Genomic DNA, 20426 nt, shown 5'->3' with positions numbered 1-20426 from the left:
CTGCAGGTGATTCTCCCCCTCGGGGGAGTTCACTGACAGAGACTCCTCTTCGGAGGACTACCGACGGTCTACCTGCTGCCCCCAGAGGGCGTATAAGGCGTAAGGCCCACCTTCCCCTCCACCGTAGAGGCCTTCCTTCACCTCACAAGGGTGTTAGGAGGCGCCTCTTCGGCTCGTCTTCGCCACAGTCTGCCGCAGAGGAACCTCGTCGCCGTTCACTTCCCTTCAAGCTACATCCCTGGACCTGTCCACTGATCGTTCGCGATCTCCTACTCCTGCCAGACCTGCTGACCTGCCGTCGCCCTTTATAGCTGCCGACGCGCTGTGGGCGCCCACGCATCCTGCGATCAAGCAGGCCACGGTCCCTTCGGGGCAAAAGGGACTTGCTCACATTGTAGCAAAGTCCCTTAAGCGCCAGGTATCACCTGCGTGCCAGTGCGCTATTGCGCTCTAGCGCCCTACAGTTGCTCACCCAGAGACATCGAACCAGCGAGCACCTGTTCCTGGGACTTCGCGCCAGCGCTCACCTGCGCGCCGTCGATCCCCTGTGTGCCAACGTTCTCCTACTCGCCAGTGCGCCCAACAATCGCCCGCGCGCGAACCGGATAAGAACCTTTCGCGCGAGCGCCAGCGCGATTCGCAGCGGAATTTCCAGCGCGATCCCACGCGCAAGGCTGCAGGACCGTGAGCAACCAGGTCGTCTCCTTCACGTTCCCCAGTGCGCTCGCCGGAGGGCGGGAGAACATCGGATAGGTCCAGGAACTTGCATTCTTCCCCTTCTTCTTTTCAGGAAGACCCTGCTGTGGTTTCTACTCCTAGGGATCGTACAATCCCCTTCCCTCCAGAGGGAGTCTCTGACAGCACCGCTGTCAGTAAGCAGCCATGGTTTGGGTCCCTTGTCAGAGCCGACGTGCAGGCCTTTAAGCCTGCCTTCTCTGAATTGGGCCTCAAATCAGCGGCAGTACCGACCCCCCTGAAGAGGAAGATAGGAGTAGATGACGTGGTGACTTCCCCAAGGGTTAAGCTGGCTCCTCGGAAGTCTTTGAGGAAGGCTCCCCCCCCCCAGACTTTCTCTGCTTCTCCTTCGGACGAAGATTTCTCGTCCTCGGGATTCTCGTGAGGTGAGGCGTTCTCCCATCGCACCAATGGGAGAAACCCCATCTCGCATAGAGAAGTCTTCTCTAGTAGGGGTGGAGAAGAGCCTCCCGCCATCGCTGTTGGAGTACTGTATCCCTCCCAGGAGGGAGTCGAAGGACTCTAAGACTGTTCCCAAGTCGTCCTCAAGGATGAGACCAGAGCCAGCCAAACCCGCGAAGAACGTCCACGAGTCCCCCCAAGAAGAGCCTTTGGGGACAGGAGACTTTGCTGCCAGCCCTACAGGAGGAGAGCTACAGGAGTCGGAACATGCGTTCTGGCAAGTTCTGACTCTGATGAGGAATCTCAACGGGTTCTCGGATCCTGAGATTCCTCCTCGAGAGGGCAAGGACACGGTCCTGGACCGAGTCTTCGGCACTCAGAAGCCCCTAAGGCCAGTGCGGCTTTGCCTTGGTCCCAAGGGGTCAAGAGTGCCAGACATAAGGTTGAGGGCCAGCTCTCCGAGCTTGCCTCCTCCAGCCGTTCCAGCGCCGGCAACAAACTCCTCCCGCCTCCTCGGGTCCATCAGAGGAGGTACTTTGAGATCATGGAGGAGTCTTGTTTAGCTCTTCCATTACACCACTCTGTGGAAGAGCTTACCAAGAGAGTCCCTCTAGAGAGACTCACCAGTCGGCAAGTGTCTTTCTCGGCCACGGAGATCCTCGGTCAGGAGAATGTAGCGAAGTGTGCCATGCAGGTAACTTCGTGGCTGGATATCTGGCTGGGGTCTCTTGGCATCTTGCTACGATCTGAGGACCTGTCCAAGGAGAGTACCAGGAAGGCCTTGGAGACCTTCCTTCTATCAGGCACACGTAGCATCGAGTTTCTAGCTCACCAAGTCACGAACTTGTGGGCTAATTCCATCTTGAAGCGTCGTGATGCGGTGTCTGAGAGATTTCACGCGAAGGTCCCCAGAACCGAGGTCAGCAGACTCAGACATTCCTCCATCTTGGGGAGGAACTTGTTTGAGCCGAAAGACGTGGAACAGGCAGGTGAGAGGTGGAGGAAGTCCAACCAGGACTCTCTCCTACATAGGGCTTTTACATCGAAGCCCTATAAACCACCTCCAGCACCCCAACAAGCTGGCACATCCAAGACAACGAAACCGGCAGTGGCAGCAAAGGCAACGGTGTCGAAGCCCTTTCCTGTCAAGGACAGGAAAGGCAAGAAGTCCTCCAGGGGAGGGAAAAATCCTAGAGGGAGTGGCCGGAGCCGCAAACGCTAGGATTGGCAGTCCCCCTGCATGTCCACCAGTGGGGGATGCCTACAAAGTTGCGCGATCAGGTGCCAGCAACTCGGGGCCGATGCCTGGACGATTTCTGTAATCAGTCAAGGTTATCGCGTCCCGTTCACAACATCTCTACCTCCCCTGACAGCGGATCCAGTGTCGTTGAGCTCCCTTGCCATGGGATCGGCAAGGGGGCAAGCCCTTCAGGCAGAAGTCGAGACCATGTTGAAGATGGGCGCTCTTTCTTGTAAGGAAGGCGTCTGGAGGCTGGAGACCAGTCATCGACCTCTCAGCCCTGAACAGGTTTGTCAAGCAGACCCCGTTCAGTATGGAGACGGCAGACACAGTCAGACTCGCAGTGAGACCCCAAGACTTCATGTGTACACTGGATCTGAAGGATGCGTACTTCCAGATCCCAGTCCATCCTTCTTCAAGGAAGTACTTAAGATTCAGCCTAGACAACAAGATCTACCAGTTCAAGGTGCTGTTTCGGTCTCTCCACAGCACCCCAGGTTTTCACCAAATTGTTCACCCTGATATCATCGTGGGCACACAGGATCGGCATCCGTCTCCTCTGTTATCTGGACGACTGGCTGATCCTAGCAGACTTGAAGTCGACCCTTCTTCGACACCGAGACAAACTTCTGGGACTTTGCCAAGATCTGGGAATCATGGTAAATCTCGAGATGTCCTCTCTGCTTCCTACTCAACGACTGGTATATCTAGGCATGATCTTAGACACCAATCTCCACAAAGCCTTCCCATCAGACGAGAGGATAGCAAGGCTGAGGAGGGTCGCAAGTCCTTTCCTCAGACGAGACGAACTCCCAGCCCAATCGTGGTTACGTCTTCTCGGTCACCTCTCATCCTTGGCCCGTCTAGTTCCCAATGGTCGCCTCAGAATGAGATCTCTGCAATGGCGACTCAAGTCTCGGTGGAATCAAGGACACGATTCCCCGGACGTCATGGTCCCTATGGGGCCCGCGGAACGGACGGACTTTCAGTGGTGGGTGACAGACGAGAACCTACGAAAGGGAGTGGATCTTCTCGTCTTCCCCCCGGATTTGATGCTGTTTTTGGACGCCTCAAAGAAAGGGTGGGGGGCCCATGTTCTGAACCACAGGACCTCAGGCCTGTGATCAGAATCAGAAAAGTGCCTCCATATAAACCTGCTAGAAATGAAGGCCGTATTCCTGGCCCTTCAACAGTTCCAACAATACCTGGCGGGTCACTCTGTGGTGGTGATGAGCGACATCACCACAGTAGTGACTTACATCAACAAGCAGGGAGGCACCTTTTCACAGCAGCTATCCCATCTTGCAGTAGAGATACTGAGATGGACCGAAGTCCACTCGATTCCACTATCGGCTCGCTTCACTCCAGGCAAAAGGAATGTGCTCGCCGACAGTCTGAGCAGAGCGTCTCAGATAGTGAGTACCGAGTGGTCTTTGGATTGTCAAGTAGCCAACAAAGTCCTGACTTTGTGGGGTTCCCCGACTGTGGATCTGTTCGCTACAGCGTTGAACTTCAAGCTCCCGCTGTACTGCTCCCCAGTCCCTGACCCTAAGGCACTCTGGCAAGATGCCTGACAACATCGATGTTTACGCCTTTCCCCCGTTCTGTCTGATGAGGAGGGTGATCAACAAGACCAGAACATCGGTCAATCTCTCGATGACCCTGATAGCTCCGCTATGGCATCACGCGGAATGGTTTCCAGACCTTCTGCAACTCCTGACGGAGGTCCCGAGAGAACTCCCTCCACGACGCGAGCTACTCAAACAACCACACACCAACATCTTTCACAAAGCCGTAGCTTCGCTTCGGCTTCACGCCTGGAGACTATCCAGCATCTCCTCGCAGAGAGAGGATTTTCGCAACAAGTTGCGGAAAGGATGTTTGGACACCTGCGAAGGTCATCCGCAGGGGTCTACCAGGCAAAGTGGAGAGTTTTCTGTGGTTGGTGTCGTGGAAGGGGTATCTCTCCACTCGATGCCACTATTCCAGCAATAGCGGAGTTCTTCGTGTATTTTCGAGAAGAAATGCGCCTTTCAGTCTCGGCAGTGAAAGGCTATCGCTCAGCCTCAAGTCTCGCCTTTAGGCTCAAAGGAGTGGACATTTCTTCTTCGCTGAAACTTTCTTTACTCATACGAAGTTATGAACTTACCTGCCCTGAGTCGGAAGTGAGACCTCCTCCATGGAATGTGGTTCGAGTTCTCAGGTCTCTGAAGAGACCTCCCTTCGAACCATTACGCCAGGCTTCAAATCGCCACCTGACTTGGAAGACGGTGTTCCTACTTGCGTTGGCTTCGGCCAAACGAGTTGGGGAACTGCATGGTCTCTCGTATGACATCACCCATTCAAGGGGATGGGGTGTGGTAACATTCAGATTCATCCCTGAGTTTGTAGTTAAGACTCAGAATCTGGGAGTGCGAGACCCTCGGTTTGACTCTTTCCGGATTTCGAGTCTTCGTTCTGTAACAGATGACCCAGACCATCTCCTACTGTGCCCAGTAAGGAGTCTGAAGCTCTATCTTGAGAGAACAGCTGCAATTCGTCCTCAAGTGCAAGCATTGTTTGTAAGCACTGGGAGGACAAAGAGGAGGGTCACCAAGAATACCATCTCAGCTTGGATTCGTAGGGTAATCCATCATTCCCTGAATCCCGACCCTCCTCCGTCACGTCGCCCTAGAGCACATGATGTCAGGGGCATAGCTATGTCCCTGGCCTTCAAAAAGAACTACTCAGTGACGCAGGTTCTACAAGCAGGGGTGTGGAAGCGTCAGACAACCTTCACAGCCCACTACCTGCAAGACGTGACCCACAGGAGGCTCGATACGTTCTCTATCGGCCCTGTGGTGACTGCACAACAGCTGGTTTAAACCTCAGGCTCCTTAATGGACAAGTAGCAGAGGGTTGCGGGCATTGTTACCCGGTTTTAGTCTGCATGAATGAAAAGGTATGTCTGGCCCTTATTCTTTTCTTCATCCTCCCCTCTCTTGGGGAAAGCAGCATCCTGGGTTCTCTGCACAGCTGACCTCAAACCACTGCAGGTAAACCATGTTCCCTTGTGTTCCTAGTATTAAGCTAATACTGTCACGTCCCCATACCCTGACGAGGTGGTATTGGGAGAGTCCTAGCCTTAAGTTCCATCTAAAGAACTTCAGGTCAACCTCCTAGGATGAGTCACACTTCATTCCTCCACACACGGCTTATGTAGGCCGCAGCCCTTACAGAGCAAGGTGCTAGCGAGGTGCAGGGACTCCTTATCATTGAGTACCAACACACTCAGATACTGAGTCCCCGGGCAAAAAGCCAAAAGCCAGTAATGGCTGGGACTTGCCACCCTACCTAAGGGTTGAGTCACCCATATTAAATAGCATGGTTTGTATTTCAGTTACGGAACAAATGACAAATTCGTAGATAATTTGTATTTTTCCTAACTATACAAACCTTAGCTATTTAATCAAACTTGCCCGCCGGCCCTGTCCCCCGTGAAGTCCTACCTCTAAGCAAAGTGAAGCTCGGCACAGGTTTGTGTGAAAGGGGGGGGGGGTGGTAGTATACTACCCCTCCCTAACCTCCGATAACTAGCGGTGGGGTAGTAAACCCTCGTTAAAATTCTAATGGCTCGTCATTTCAGCTACGCCGAAAGTAATTACCCATATTAAATATCTAAGGCTTGTATAGTTAGGAAAAATACAAATTATCTACGAATTTGTCATATTTATTTTTATCATGAAAATTGCTCAAATTCCAGGTTAAGAAAGTGGAACAAGCTGTAAATGAAACTGGTAATAAAGAACTTATAGCAGAATACAGTCACATAGCAAAAGGTCTTCAAGGAAATGGTTTCATATCTGTAAAGGTTAGTATTTTTTGTGTAATTTTTCTTATGAAAGAAAATAAATATTTTTTTATTCCTACGCAGATACAGTGAACCCTCGTTTATCGCGGTAGATAGGTTCCAAATCCGGCCGCGATAGCTGAAAATCCGCGAAAGTAGTGACACCATATTTACGTATTTATTTAACATGTATATTCAGACTTTTAAAACCTTCCCTTTACGTAGTACTGTTAACAAACTACCCTTTAATGTACAGAACACTTAATGCATGTACTACAGTACCCTAAACTAAAACAGGCACAAATATTAAGGGCGATTTTATATCATGCGTTTCCTAAACACGCCAAAAAGCACGATAAAAAATGACAACCAATGTTTTGTTTACGTTTACAGTATCTCTGATCATAATGAAGAAACAGACGCATTTACACATCTGTGTATAGGTTAGTTTTTGCATCGACAGCAATCTTACCAAGTATTGATTATACAGTATGTTGATTTTGTTATTACCAATGTTTTACTTAATTTTTCTTAGGACTTCCAAATAAATGAAATGAATGCCATTTATTTAATGTTTTTCTTTATGACGCCGCCTGAAACGGGAACCTTCCATTCGTTTACTGTACGCTCCATCTTCGATCGTAATAAACAAACGAAGGCATTAAACGCGCATGATGAAAGTGATAAATAATGATATTAAAAGCTTTTAGTAACTATGTTATTACAAATACAGTATTATTTACCGTATCTATATAAAATCCTACATACATAGCAAAGCAGGAAAACAATTTTTTTTCTTTTTTGGGGGGCGTTTAATCAACAATAATAAACTGCCGCTAATGACCGAATGATAATTTACGATAATTCTAAACTGTTACTAAAGATGATTCTCCATTCCATATCCAAAATACTTTTCCTAACTTCAGTTATAAGTTAACTTGTACCCCCCCTCAATTATGAAACCATCTTTAAAAAAAAAAAAAGTAAGAGAAGAAGCAAGTACTAGGCCGATTTTTAAATTTATCGAACAATTAAGTTACCGCTATAACGTTCGATGTGACAGTGCGAGATTGGAGAAAGTAAGGAAAATTGAATCATGATTGATTTTCAATATAAATGAAACTTTGTGAAGCAACAAAGATTTCATTTGTTAGTGAGATAGAGGTAAGGAATGAGAGGTAGTGAAAAGTAGCCCACAGAGAGAGAGAGAGAGAGAGAGAGAGAGAGAGAGAGAGAGAGAGAGAGAGAGAGAGAGAGAGAGAGAGAGAGAAGTTGTTTTAAATGTAATAAACAAAAAAATATGATAGGTTATAACACATTGGTGCTTATGTAATATCAACTGTATAGATGGTTTGAATAAGTTAAGAAATGGTATAAACAATACTTCGTACGCGCATATTCTTGAGACCGGCAGCTAGACGTCAGCTGATCTGATCACAGCCAAAAGTAAAACAAAAAGAAGTCAACAATACTCGATTTTCAAAACACACCCGAAATTTAAAAACAAAAGTACACGCTTTCTTAATGTGCAATTAACTATTTAAAGAGTAGCAATTTTCTAGAATAAAATGTTCCCCCCAAAAATAGTGGTTTGCTGATGAAATCGGATGCCGCATCTAATGAAAAAAGTCTGCGAAGTCGTGAATCCGCGATGGTCGAACCGCGAAGTTGCGAGGGCTCACTGTACAAACTTCTAAGTCATTTAAATAGCTCATTCCTAGTCTCGTTTTCTACAACTAGACAATCAAAAGAAAAATGGATTTGATTGCATCACAATACGGTTGCAAAGCAACCACAGTGCATGGCGGCGTAGGTCGCCGTTACATGATGCTGTCGCATGACACTCTTCGCTACACTCCTTGTTGTTACGCTAAGAGGACGTGTCCCTTCCTCTCTCTACGATCTAGACATCAACATTCACCATGCATTCCCTTATACTGTTGTTGCTTTGTGCTTGTGCCTTGTGTTTTTTATTACTGTACTCACTGTCACTTGTGTTACTATCATTATGTGTGAGTTACAAGTGAGTGCATTATGGCTGGTAAGCCTAATATACTCAACTCTTGCTATCTGCGTATTTAGTATTCGCGAATTCTGTACAGTGCAAAAACTCAAATCTAATGCTAAATTTCATAACCTCCAAAAATTGCTATAAACCACAATTCAAAACGAGAAATCCTTACAGTGTGATGTTAAAAAGCGCAATTCAAAACATTAAATTTTGCATTAAAAATTATTGAATAATATTGTATACAGTACTACCATATTAACAATCACCAAAAACTGTCAGTCAAAATATAAAATTTAATAGTTAGAAATCAGCAAAGAATGAGTTGAAATGTAAAATTTCAAGCTAGAAATTGCCAAATACTGTACAGCATAATGTTAAGAACCACTAGTCAAAACATGAAATTAAGGGATTTTGACGAAGGAAAAATCTATTTCTGGGCGAGAGACCTGTGCCGCTTCGTGAAATGCTCCTTTAGCATCATTTCTAAGGTATATAACTGCTATATATTACCAGAGAAAAAAGTTGCATAGGAATGCCAGGGATGAACCCAGCTCACTCACCTAAATTAGGTGTCGGTATATAGTAACTGGGGCGTGAAAACCACCATCAGAGGTCTCATGCCATTTAGATTTCTCCTCTTCAAATATCCCCGTTACTATGAGGTGCCGTTCTACATCCACTACTGATTGCTACTACCACTATCTCCACCCACGCCAATTACGTCACTCCTTTCATAGTATCTTCGGTGTTTACCCGTGCGTTCCTTTGCTTGTGTTTTTAGTTCCTTTGAGTGCTTTTTTGCGCGAGATGTCGGACGTTCAAGCTTCCTCATCCAGGTTAAGTACTAGAACTATGAATTTTGAGTTTCTGGAGGTAGCGATGCCTTTATTTTCTTTGTTTTTAGTGTCGAGTTTTCTCGGGTTGGAGGTTCCGCTCCACGGCAGCCATGCTTGGTTTCGCTACCTCCGCATCTTGTTCTTGACGTTTTGCAATTGGTCCCCCATACTAATTGTAACTCGTTTTGAACCTTTTCGCGCTTGCTCAATACCGATTCACATTACGCGATACTTTTATTCAGCTTTAATCGCTATTTCATTAATATTGGAACGTATATCTTAGGTTATGGGCTTGCTTGCTACCCTTCTAGGCCGAGTACCTTGAAGGCATAATCGTCACCGTGTCATGGTGTCTTATTATGCTAGGATTGTTTTGCTCTCATTCATTCCTACCACCTTTAGACAAGAGTTAGGTCCTGTGTTTTTTGTTGGAGAGGGACTCCAGGTTAGCAGTTTATTATTTTACGTATTTCTATCCTACCGATCGGCATCATACCCGTTCGAGCCTTTGTGTTGTAGTCCCCCTATCCAGTTCGGTAGCTACCCGAGTCTGGTGGGCTAGGCCTACTTTCATCATTCATGTTGTTCTAATGTTCTCCTGCGTCCCTCTCTTACTGCTTTATTTTAGCTTTATTTAGCTTTATTTTGCATGCCACATAATCTAGTTCTATATTATTTGTTTCGGTTATTTTACCAGTAATTGACAAATAATACTTTAAACTATTAAAAGTAGTAAAGTAATGCTAAAAATCATGAAATGATAATAAAAACATTAAATGTACTGTTAGAACCATACAAATTCACATAACTTAGTTTGTTTACACTGTGTGTACTCCCACAATGCCCTGCATTGATGGCTGCCAAGGTGGGAATTAGAATTTGTTTGAATTTTGTTACTCGTGTCATGTGTTCTAGTACCGTAAAGTGTCGAGAAAATATTGTAAAAGTGACTCCTAAACATTGTTCCAAGTCTTCTACCTCTAATATTGCTAAGAGGTCTCGCAAGGTTATGACCTTGTATCAGAAAATGGACATACTGCATTGCGCAATTATAACCAGGGGCAGCGAACTCCAGATATTGTGCGAGACACAGGAGTGTCTGAATTTACTTTGAGAACAATTAGTGCCACTAAGGACAAGATTGAGGCTAGCGTGCAAATGGGCAGTTAGGTTGTAACTGAGAGGTGAGGTGAATGCAACTAAAGTTTAGTAAACAATCATCGAGTTTATATACAGCGACTTGCGAGGAAGAATGTCACAAAAATTCAAACATGATAAAGCTTATGCTAGCATGATAACACAAGTTGATCTGTTAACAGTGCAAGTAAGAGCTAGTGATAAGGTAAAAATCAAAATCGTTACAGTGTACGAGTACTGCACCAATAGTGTCGCTGCTGTCATCGGTGGAGAGAAGGAGAGGTGCTTGTGGCACAGGAAAAGTGAGAGCAGCAGGACATTCTTTGCATTGTAGAAGGCTGCTTCTTGAAAGGGACCTCACTGCAGGTCCTTTGGCTTACCCTTGAGGGAGGTGTAGAGATGGGCAAGAGTAGTGGCAATGGCTGGCAGGAAACGATGATAATAGTTTATCGTGCCCAAGAATTCTTTACAGTGCTTTGACGGTCAAGGGCATGGGGAAGTTCTGAATGACTGCTACCTTCTCAGGGAGGGGTGGACTCCTTCAGGAGTGATGCAGTGCCCTAAGAATGATACTTCGTTGGCGCCTAAGGTGCACTTGTCGTACCAGACTACAAGGCCGTTCTGTTGTAGGCGGTCAAGCACAATGCGTAGGGAACAAGGGTGTTCCTCTTTGGAGGAAGAGAACACAAGTATTTTGTCCATGTAACATACACAGAAAGGGAGGTCCCCTGAGATGCCATCCATGAGACGTTGAAAAGTGGCCCCAGCATTACGAAGGTTCAAACAGGACTAATTGAAGGTGTATGTACTGAATAGGTGGTAATGGCAGTCTTGGGGATGTCTTCTGGGTTCATGGGCACTTGATAATACCCCTCAGGAAGTCGAGTGTGGAGAAAACCTTCGCTTTGTGCAAGTAGGTGGTCACGTCGGCGATGTTTGGGAGGGGATAGTGATCCGGTTCTATCTATATGTTCAGGCGCCTGTAATCTTGACACGGACATAGGGAACCATCTTTTTTCAGGACGATGTGTAAGAGTGAAGAGCATGGGCTGGAGGCCTTTTGGCAAAGGCCTATTTTTTTCCATTTCGGCTAAAGTTTGTTTGGGGACTGCCAAACGATCCAGTGCCAGACACCTAAATCTGACTAACTCTAGGGGCCCCGTCATCTTGATATGGTGATAAATACAGTGTTTGACGGGAACCGTGGGCGTTTGGCAAAGTTTTGGATGGAAGACTTCCAGATACGACATGATAAGGTGGACATAGGCATCTGTGGGTGCGCTTATGTGGAGAGCGAGATTAGGGGTGGCGGGTTGAAGAGGTGTGGATGAGTAAGAGTCTGAGTTGACTAGCTGTTAGTGAGCGACATCAACCAGGAGGTGGTAGTGTGAGAGGAAATCCGCTCCAAGGATTGGCAATGTGATCTCAGCAAGGAGAAAATTCCAGTGATATTTGACGCTTCCAAACGATAATGTAAGGTTCTCATAACCATGGGTGGGGATCGTAGGTCCATTGGCAGCTACTAGGTGGACGTAGCCAGATGTAGACAAACTATGTTGTGTCCTGGCGAGTGGCCTTGGCAGAAGATAGTGCCCGTGTCTACCAAAAATCGCACACCTGTTACTGCATCATGTAAAAAGAAGATTAGTGACAGGGGAGGCCACCGCTTCAAGATTTTTTGGCCACTGACAACTGTTTGAACTTTTCTTCGCAGCAGCCCTGAATCTGGAGTTGTAGTAGCATAACTGTGGCCAATGGGCATCAGTAAGTGGCTGTAGAGGTTGTTGGTTGGGGCATGAGTGAGTGGTGGGTGGTGGGCCGTTTTGTCGCCGCTCCGGCACGTCATGGGGTGCCCATCTGTGTCCTACCGCATTCACGTTAGCTTCGGTCGATGTTGAATAGTTGTCCTCTTCGTCAAGAGTGAAGACGTTGATGTAGATCTTGAAGGTGGTGAAGTGGCTGTTTATAAGGGCGTCAACTTTGGTCATCAGGTCCTATCTGGGCAAAATATCGACATCGTGTATGGCAGCGTGTACAGGTTCGGGTAAGCGTTGTACCCAAAGGGCACGAAATAGGTTCACCTCACGATGAGAGCCGTCTGCGGCAGGTTGCAGGCGAGCGATACTGGTCATTTCCCTGACGGCGAGCAATGCCTTTTGGTCCCCCAACAGTTGTTGAGAGGACTTAAAAAGTTTGGCTAATACTAATGATTATGAAAAATTGTGAAAATGATTATTAAGGGATAATAATGAAAAAGAGAATATGTAATGCATTCTTTCATTATTATTGACTCAAAAGATGAGTTTATTCTTTTGTTTAGGATGTTATCATGGTAGTTAGTACTATATTCATATTAGACGTGAAATTTTTAGCGGTATGAAGAAATATACATGATGCAACTAGAGGAATAGAGATGGTATTCATTTGCACTTGAAAGCAAAAACTTTTTGCATTGAACATGTATCAGAGACTCGTACGGTATTGTAGAGTATTGTATTCGTATCATCGTATTGCTATTTTTCTTCTTCAAGATAGAATCTTTATTAAGTGTCAGTTATTATTAAAAGGGGTTAGTACTGAGTAGACAAATCAATACTCAACTTTTTTTGGGGGGGACTCTTCAACCAAATTTGGTTGGCATTTCATTAGTCTGTTAATAACTGGTTATTAGTGCTTTTAAGTTTACTTTCCTGACATGCAAAAATAATCAGTTGAACTAGACTGGATTAGAAATTCATTCCTCATTTCTGAACACGAGAATCTTCCTATTCATTTCTAGGAAAGACTGACAGAAGTGTATGTGAACCATGCTTTAAAACTGTTATGTACTTTAAAAGCTCAAATGTGTCACTCACTTCTGGAGCTCCGTGATAAAGGAGCACCCTGACTTAGGAAAAATGGCCTTAGAAAAATTTTTGCCATTTGTGTCTACCTATCTTTCTCTGCAATGAGCATTATAAAATCGAAACAGAGAAGTAAACTTGAACAAAGCATGATCACTGCAGTAGCCTCAATATTGCCAAGGATGGAAAAAAATCTTCAGTGAACATCAGTCTCACATCTCACATCAAGTTGTCTAAGTAATTTCCAAGCATTTTGTCATGGAATCATCCTTTTTATTTATGTAATAAATTTGAATTTATTGACCAACACTCCTGAAATGCAGTCTTTTCATAATTAATATACTATTTGCATTATCCTGAATAAAACAGTTAGTTCATCTGTGGGGAAGAGGGCCTTAACAGCAGGGGACGGTAATAAAGGGTACAATAGGCAAAATGGTTGGACAATACTGGTGTACAGGCTAGGTAATGTTACCTTGAAGACTGAGGAGACACAGAGAATGGCATTTCAGTCACCAGTTACTGCTAGAATGCTCATTACCTTTCTAAGTGCAGGAGTTTACTGAAAGGAAGAAAGTGGGGAAAATTTTCAAAATTTTATGGGTAAAGGTCTAATTGACCTTTACCCATAAAATCAAGCTTCTTGAATAGAAGCAATGTGAACATCAGGTGATTATAGAAATAATTTTATTAAAATTATGTTTGTGTAATTTTTGATAAAAGAAGATAAAACGTTATTCTTCCAGAAATACAGTAACACCTTTCTCAAACTTCTGACATTATCAGCTATATTATGATTATACAGTTCAATATTTTGCTTGGCTACCTCTTTTGACAGCACATGAAACACTGTTCAGTTTATGTATTTGAAACTTGAATTCTAATGATCAGTACATAAATGTACTATGTCATTTGGTATTGGGTTGACTTTCTAGTCTTTTCCTTTCACATACTGTAGGTATGCATGAAGTGGGTACAGTACTTGCTTAATTTTAGGAGATTTGACTTGAGCTCCTTATTACTGATTTCAAGAGGCCAATGATTTTGAAATGGGTTGCCATTCTTAGGGCAAGGGGAATGGCGGTGTATATTGGGACCAGGTACTCTGCTTTGCATATGTCCTGCTACGAATGTGGATGTCATGATATTCCAGGAATAAAAGTTTGTGGCAGGCGTAACAACTTTTATATGTGTTAAATCTACCGAAATCCAGACATGGATGATTCTATTTTTAATTGTCTTCTTACTACTATGTCTAAGATACAAGATGATAGAAAGGCACTTTTTGGTTTTGCTTGTGATTTCAATGATTAAATTCTGTCTCCTACTGATTGCCATGGCCTAAGAGCTTTGGACTTTGCCTCTGAAACAGGTAGTGAAGACTGAGCAACCTGTCCCAGATGTGTCATACTCATGTAAAATTTATATAAAATTTCAAGCAGGGTGGAATGACATTTTAACTGATCTTTTGAACTTTGGTTAATATTTTATAATGTTTGTTGGTTACAATTGTTATAATAGTGTTGAGCCTGTTCTTTTGAATGAGAATCTGGCCAACATAATTGATAAGTACCGGTATATTCCTTCTCGTGTGCTAAAGTACCAAGTTAAAGACAAACCGTAGGTCAATGATGATTGCAGACATGCTTATTTTGAGAAGCAAGAGGCCTATCATCTTTGGAAGGTTAACAGATCAGGTTTGACATGGAATAACTATACTCAGCTAAGAGCTTTTGCTCAGAGTTTATGCTTCAACTGACAAGGAATACAATTTGACCATGAAAGAAACCCTTTCTGGTACAACCTAGGACTCGAAGTTGTGGACTACCCACTAAATCTGCACAATGGTGTAGACGTAACAGTTCCTCCTTTACTTGAACTAGATGGCTAACACTGTCCAAAGGAAAACGCAACTCTTTTGGCTAATGTATTTGACAGTAAGCAGAGTAATGAGAAACTTAGTCTTCCTAATTCCTGATTTCTTGAGGCTAAACTAATTAGTTTACCTATTCCGTCTCATTAGATTAAAGCTCTCTTGATGGTCCTTGATACTTATGGAGGTGTGGAACCAAATGGTGGGCCCAGTCGGTTTCAGAATGCAACAAAGCTACAACCAAAGTGGTTCAGTTTCTCACCAAACTGGGATTCAAAGTCAATCTACAAAAGTCTCGCCTTCAACCATCAAGCCAATTCGAATGGTTGGGCATCTGATGGGACCTTACAAGTCACAAGCTGTCTCTTCCTCCCAAAAAAGTCAAAGAGATAGCATCCAAGACGAGGAACTTCCTCAAGCGCAAACAGGTGTCACGGAGAGCCTTGGAAAGAATCCTCGGCTTACTTCAATTTGCGTCAGTGACGGACCTCTTATTGAAAGCCAAACTCAAAGACATCAATCGAGTTTGGAGAAAAAGAGCTACGACTACGTTACGAGACAAGATTTCCAAAATCCCCTCAATCCTGAAAACGAGACTCAGGCCATGGTCAAAACCAGAGAACCTTTCCAAATCGGTCCCTCTGCAATTTCCTCCCCCACAAGTGACAATTCACACAGACGTGTCGCTCAGTGGTTGGGGGGGCTACTACAAACAACAGATGTTTCAGGGCTCCTGGTCCCCCGCCTTGAGGCACTTTCACATCAACGTACTGGAGGCCATGGCAGTCTTCCTAACCTTGAAGCGACTGTCCCCCCCACGGTCCACTCATGTCAGGATAGTCTCGGACAGCACTGCAGTAGTACACTGCATAAACAGAGGCGGATCAAAATCTCCCAACCTGAATCAAGTCCTGGTCCCGATTTTTACCTTGGCCTTAGAAAAGAACTGGTTCCTGTCAGCCACTCACTTAGCAGGAGTCCAGAATGTGATAGCAGACTCACTATCCAGGACGAAACCACTGGAGTCAGAATGGTCTCTAGACATGAATTCTTTCCGCTGGATATCCAGGCTGGTTCCCGGTCTCCAGGTGGATCTCCTTGCGACACAAATAAACCACAAACTTCCCTGTTATGTGGCACTGAACCTGGACCCTCAGGCATATGCTATGGACGCATTAACCCTAGACTGGAACCATTGGAAGAAGATTTACCTATTTCCTCCGGTGAATCTTCTTATGAAAGTCTTACACAAACTGCGCTCCTTCCACAGCGCAGTGGCTTTAGTAGCACCGAACTGGCCAAAAAGCAGTTGGTTTCCTCTCCTCCTCGAGTTGAAACTCTGTCCCTTCCGGATACCATTCCCCAAGCTGACCCAGGTACTCCAAACTCGGACTGTGTCAGATTCCTCAAGGATAGCTCAAACCCTAACTTTGTGGATTTCATGAAGTTTGCAGCCCACAGGGATGTGAACATTGACCTAGAAAATTTCCTCTTTATAGAATCAGACAAAAGGGACTCTACGCTTAGACAGTACGATTCAGCCGTTAAGAAATTAGCAGATTTCCTAAAACAGTCAGAAGAGTCTCGGATGACCTCTAATCTGGCCATTTCTTTCTTCAGGTCCCTATTTGACAAGGGCCTAGCAGCCAGTACTATAACAACAATTAAGTCAGCTCTGAAGAAGATCTTCCTTGTGGGTTTCAATATTGACCTAGCGGATTCCTATTTTTCTTCTATCCCGAAAGCCTGCGCTAGGCTCTGACCTTCGGTTCGTTCGCAAAAAGTCTCATGGTCTCTGAAAGACGTACTAAAACTTGCTTCAAGACACTAATAACGAATCCTGCTCCTACATTTCCCTGCTTAGAAAAACATTATTTTTAACGGCTTTGGCCTCGGGTGCTAGAATCTCAGAATTAGCAGCTCTCTCACGTAATCCTGAAAATATAGATTTCCTCCCGTCAGGCGAAGTCCTCCTTTCCCCAGACAGAGCCTTCCTAGCTAAAAACGAGGACCCCCAAAACAGGTGGTCCCCTTGGAAGATTATCCCTCTTCCCCAAGATACTTCTCTGTGTCCAGTCACTACACTCCGGGCCTTTTTAGCTAGAATTGCCACCCGCTCGTCTGGCCCCTTGTTTGTCAGAGAACAAGGAGGCACTATTTCCATTCAGGGCATCAGACAGCAAATCTTTTACTTTATTAAACAGCTAACCCGGAATCATTTCCCCAGGCTCATGATATCTGGTCTGTGGCAACTTCCATCAATTACTTTCAAAATATGGATTTTGATGACCTTAAGAAATATACGGGTTGGAAATCCCCTATGGTATTCAAACGCCACTATTTAAAAAACTTACAGGCCCTTAAATTCTCCACAGTTGCAGCTGGGACCCTCATCTCCCCTCAATAATTTTTCCATTCTTCCTTTCATCCATCTCTTTCCTTCTCCCTCCTACCTGCCACTCTCACCACGTCGCCGCTCTCCGGGTGGTTCGTTTAGCCCTAAGATTATATTGCCATTATTGTGTTACTTTGGTTACTTACCATTACCTGTGTATAGCCTTACCTTTAAGATTGTTATGTTACCATTTCTATTTACCATGTAGGTTTGGTTTTTGTGATGCTGGGACCTAGGGGTACTCCCCTTTCATCGCCCTTTATGTATTTTATATTATTGTTATTATTTCCAGTATGGCACCTTTTGTAATCTTGTATATAATTTTGACATTACTTCATATAATAACCTTTGGGACTTGTTGTTTTCTTACTCCAGTTTTATTTAGGACTTGGAAGGCATTCTCTGATACATTTTCACCGGGCGTCACAGGTCGACCCAGAAAAGGGATTTTGACGAAGGAAAAATCTATTTCTGGGGAGATACCTGTGACGCCCGGTGAAACCCTTCCCTTGTTATACCCCTCCCTTTCCTTTCCAAGCCATCATGTTCAATACAGAAGGATGTTGTTCAGATGGCGCTCGCGTCGGGCGTCGGTGGTGTGGTTCAGGTAACGTAGCTAGTGCCTCTGTATCTGCCCATCCCTTTTGACGAAGGAATTAGCTAAATGGAAGACAGCCTGTGAATAGTGGTTTTCACACGCCCCTGCTTTATACACGACACCTTCAGGGTGCTCGCACGAGGGTAGTAACCTCTGCATTCCATGCTTTTAACTTTCTCTGGTATATTTGGAAGTATTTATATCAGAAAAGTGCAAAGAAGGACCCTTTTCACCGGGCATCACAGGTATCTCCCCAGAAATAGATTTTTCCTTCGTCAAAATCCCTTTATTGTGGTCAGGAAATTTGTATGGTTTGCTTTGATTTTAGTGCTGCCCTTGACCATAATAATCATGAGGCTTTTGTTTTCAAACTCAAACAATTGGGAGTGGGGGGAGTCTTTTCTTAGCTTGATTATTGAATTTTAAGTAGTAAATGGCAAAGAGTTGTTGTTGATGGGCACCATTGTGAGTAAAGGAATATGATATATAGTGTTCTTGGTCCATTACTTTTCAACCTATACAGTATACACGACATGTTTGCCTAGAAAACAAGCTCGTTGCATATACAGATAATAATACTCTGCATCAATTCCATTTGGGTTTGCTGAATCCCTTAGTAGAGATTTAGCTAAAATTAGTGCATAGTGCAAATCATGGGGCATGAAGTTGAATCCTAACCAAACTCTAAGTCTGATTGTAAGTAGGTCAGGGATAATGGCTCCTCAATACCTGGATCTCAGCATTGATATTTTTGCAGAGTTGTTGTTGATGGGCACCATAGCGAGTATAGGAATGTGATATCTGTTGTTCCTCAAGGTATGGTTCTTGGCCCATTACTTTTCATACTATATACACGACATGTGGTTTGGTCTAGAAAACAAGCTTGTTGCATATGCAGATGATGCTAATCTCTTTGTATCAATTCCATCTCCTGAATGTAGATCTGGGGTTGCAGAATCCCTTAATAGAGATCTAGCTAAAATTAGTGGATGGTGCAAATTATGGGGTATGAAGTTGAATCCTAACAAAACTCAAAGTATGATTGTAAGTAGGTCAAAGGCCGTGGCTCCTCAACATCTGGATCTCAGCATTGATAATGTTCCTTTAACTTTGTATGACTTAAAATTTTAGGTGTGATTCTCAACAGCAAATTTACTTTTGAGAAACACATTAGGTGTGTCTTTTTCAATTACACAAAAAATTTCAAGATTTTTGGTGACCATTCTATTCTTAAGAAGTGTTTTAATTCTTTCATTTTACCTTGTTTCGAGTATTGTTCTCCTGTCAGATCTTCAGCAGCAGATTCTCATCTTAATTTGTTGGACAGGAACTTACAGTCTATTACATTTCTTATTCCTGATCTAGATATTAATCTTTGGCACCATCATTTAATTAGTTCATTATGCACATTGCATAAGATTTTTTTATAATTCTGACCATCCTTTACATTCAGATCTTCCCGGACAGTTCCATCCTGTTTGTAATACTAGGTATGCAGTTAATTCTAATAGTCAGGCCTTCTCCACCATGAGGCTCGATACTACACAGTACTCTAGAATTCTAGTTTTATTCCAGCTGTGACCAAGTTGTGGAATGTTCTTCCTAATCGGGTTGTTGAATCAGCAGAACTTCAAAAGTTCAAACTCGCAGCAAATGGTTTCATGTTGAACAGGCTTACACAAGTCTTATAGTTTATATACCAAATATCTGTTATAATGATGTTGATGTTTTTCAAATATTTTATTTTAATTTTTCATTACTTCTTATATCGTTTATTTCCTTTCCTCATTAGGCTATTTTTCATGTTGGAGCCCTTGGGCTTATAGCATCTTGCTTTTCCAACTAGGGTTGTAGCTTAGCTAGTAATCATAATAATAATAACAACTGTATGACTTAGAATTTTAGATGCGATTCATTGATAGAAAATTTACTTATGAAAAACCCATTTGCTCTCTTCAATTGCACAAAAAATTAGCTTATTGAGAAAGTATTTTAAGATTTTTGGTGATCAATCTATTCTGAGGAAGTATTTTAATTCTTTCATTCTGCCTTCTTTCGATTATAGTTCTTTTGTCTGGTCTTCAGCTACTGAATCTCATCTTAATTTGTTGGACAGTAAGTTTCTTAGTCCTGATCTAAATATTAATCGCTGGCACTGATGTTCAGTTACTAAATTATGATTGTTGCACAAGACTTTTCATAATTCTGACCACCCTTACATTGAGATCTTCTCCGACAGTACCATCCTGTTAGTAATACTAGGTATGCAGTCACTTCTAATAGTCATGCCTTCTCCATTTTGTGGCTCAATACTACACAGTATTGTATTAGTTTTATTCCAGCGACCAAGGTGAAATTATCTTCCTGATCAGATAGTTGAGTCGGTGAACCTTCAAAAATAAAAACTTGCAGCAAATTTTTTATGTTGAACAGGCTGATATATATATCTTTTTATAATTTATATATGAAAGATTTAGGTAATATTACTATTCTTAAAATATTTTTCAACTTCATGGCTTGTAGTTTT

General features: G+C 43.7%; 1 protein-coding gene across 1 annotated transcript in view; it reads left to right on the top strand.

The window, feature by feature from the left end:
• Positions 1-20426, top strand: part of LOC137655729 (pentatricopeptide repeat-containing protein 2, mitochondrial-like) — a 264814-nt gene that overhangs the window by 243068 nt on the left and 1320 nt on the right. Inside the window, exon 7 of the mRNA XM_068389759.1 lies at positions 6120-6227. Coding sequence (XP_068245860.1) covers positions 6120-6227 — 108 coding nt within the window. The remainder of the gene's footprint in view (positions 1-6119; positions 6228-20426) is intronic.

Source organism: Palaemon carinicauda, chromosome 16, assembly GCF_036898095.1.
Source record: "Palaemon carinicauda isolate YSFRI2023 chromosome 16, ASM3689809v2, whole genome shotgun sequence".
Classification (NCBI taxonomy): domain Eukaryota; kingdom Metazoa; phylum Arthropoda; class Malacostraca; order Decapoda; family Palaemonidae; genus Palaemon; species Palaemon carinicauda.
Note: the sequence above shows the minus strand (reverse complement) of the source record. Positions and strands in the feature narration are given on the sequence as shown.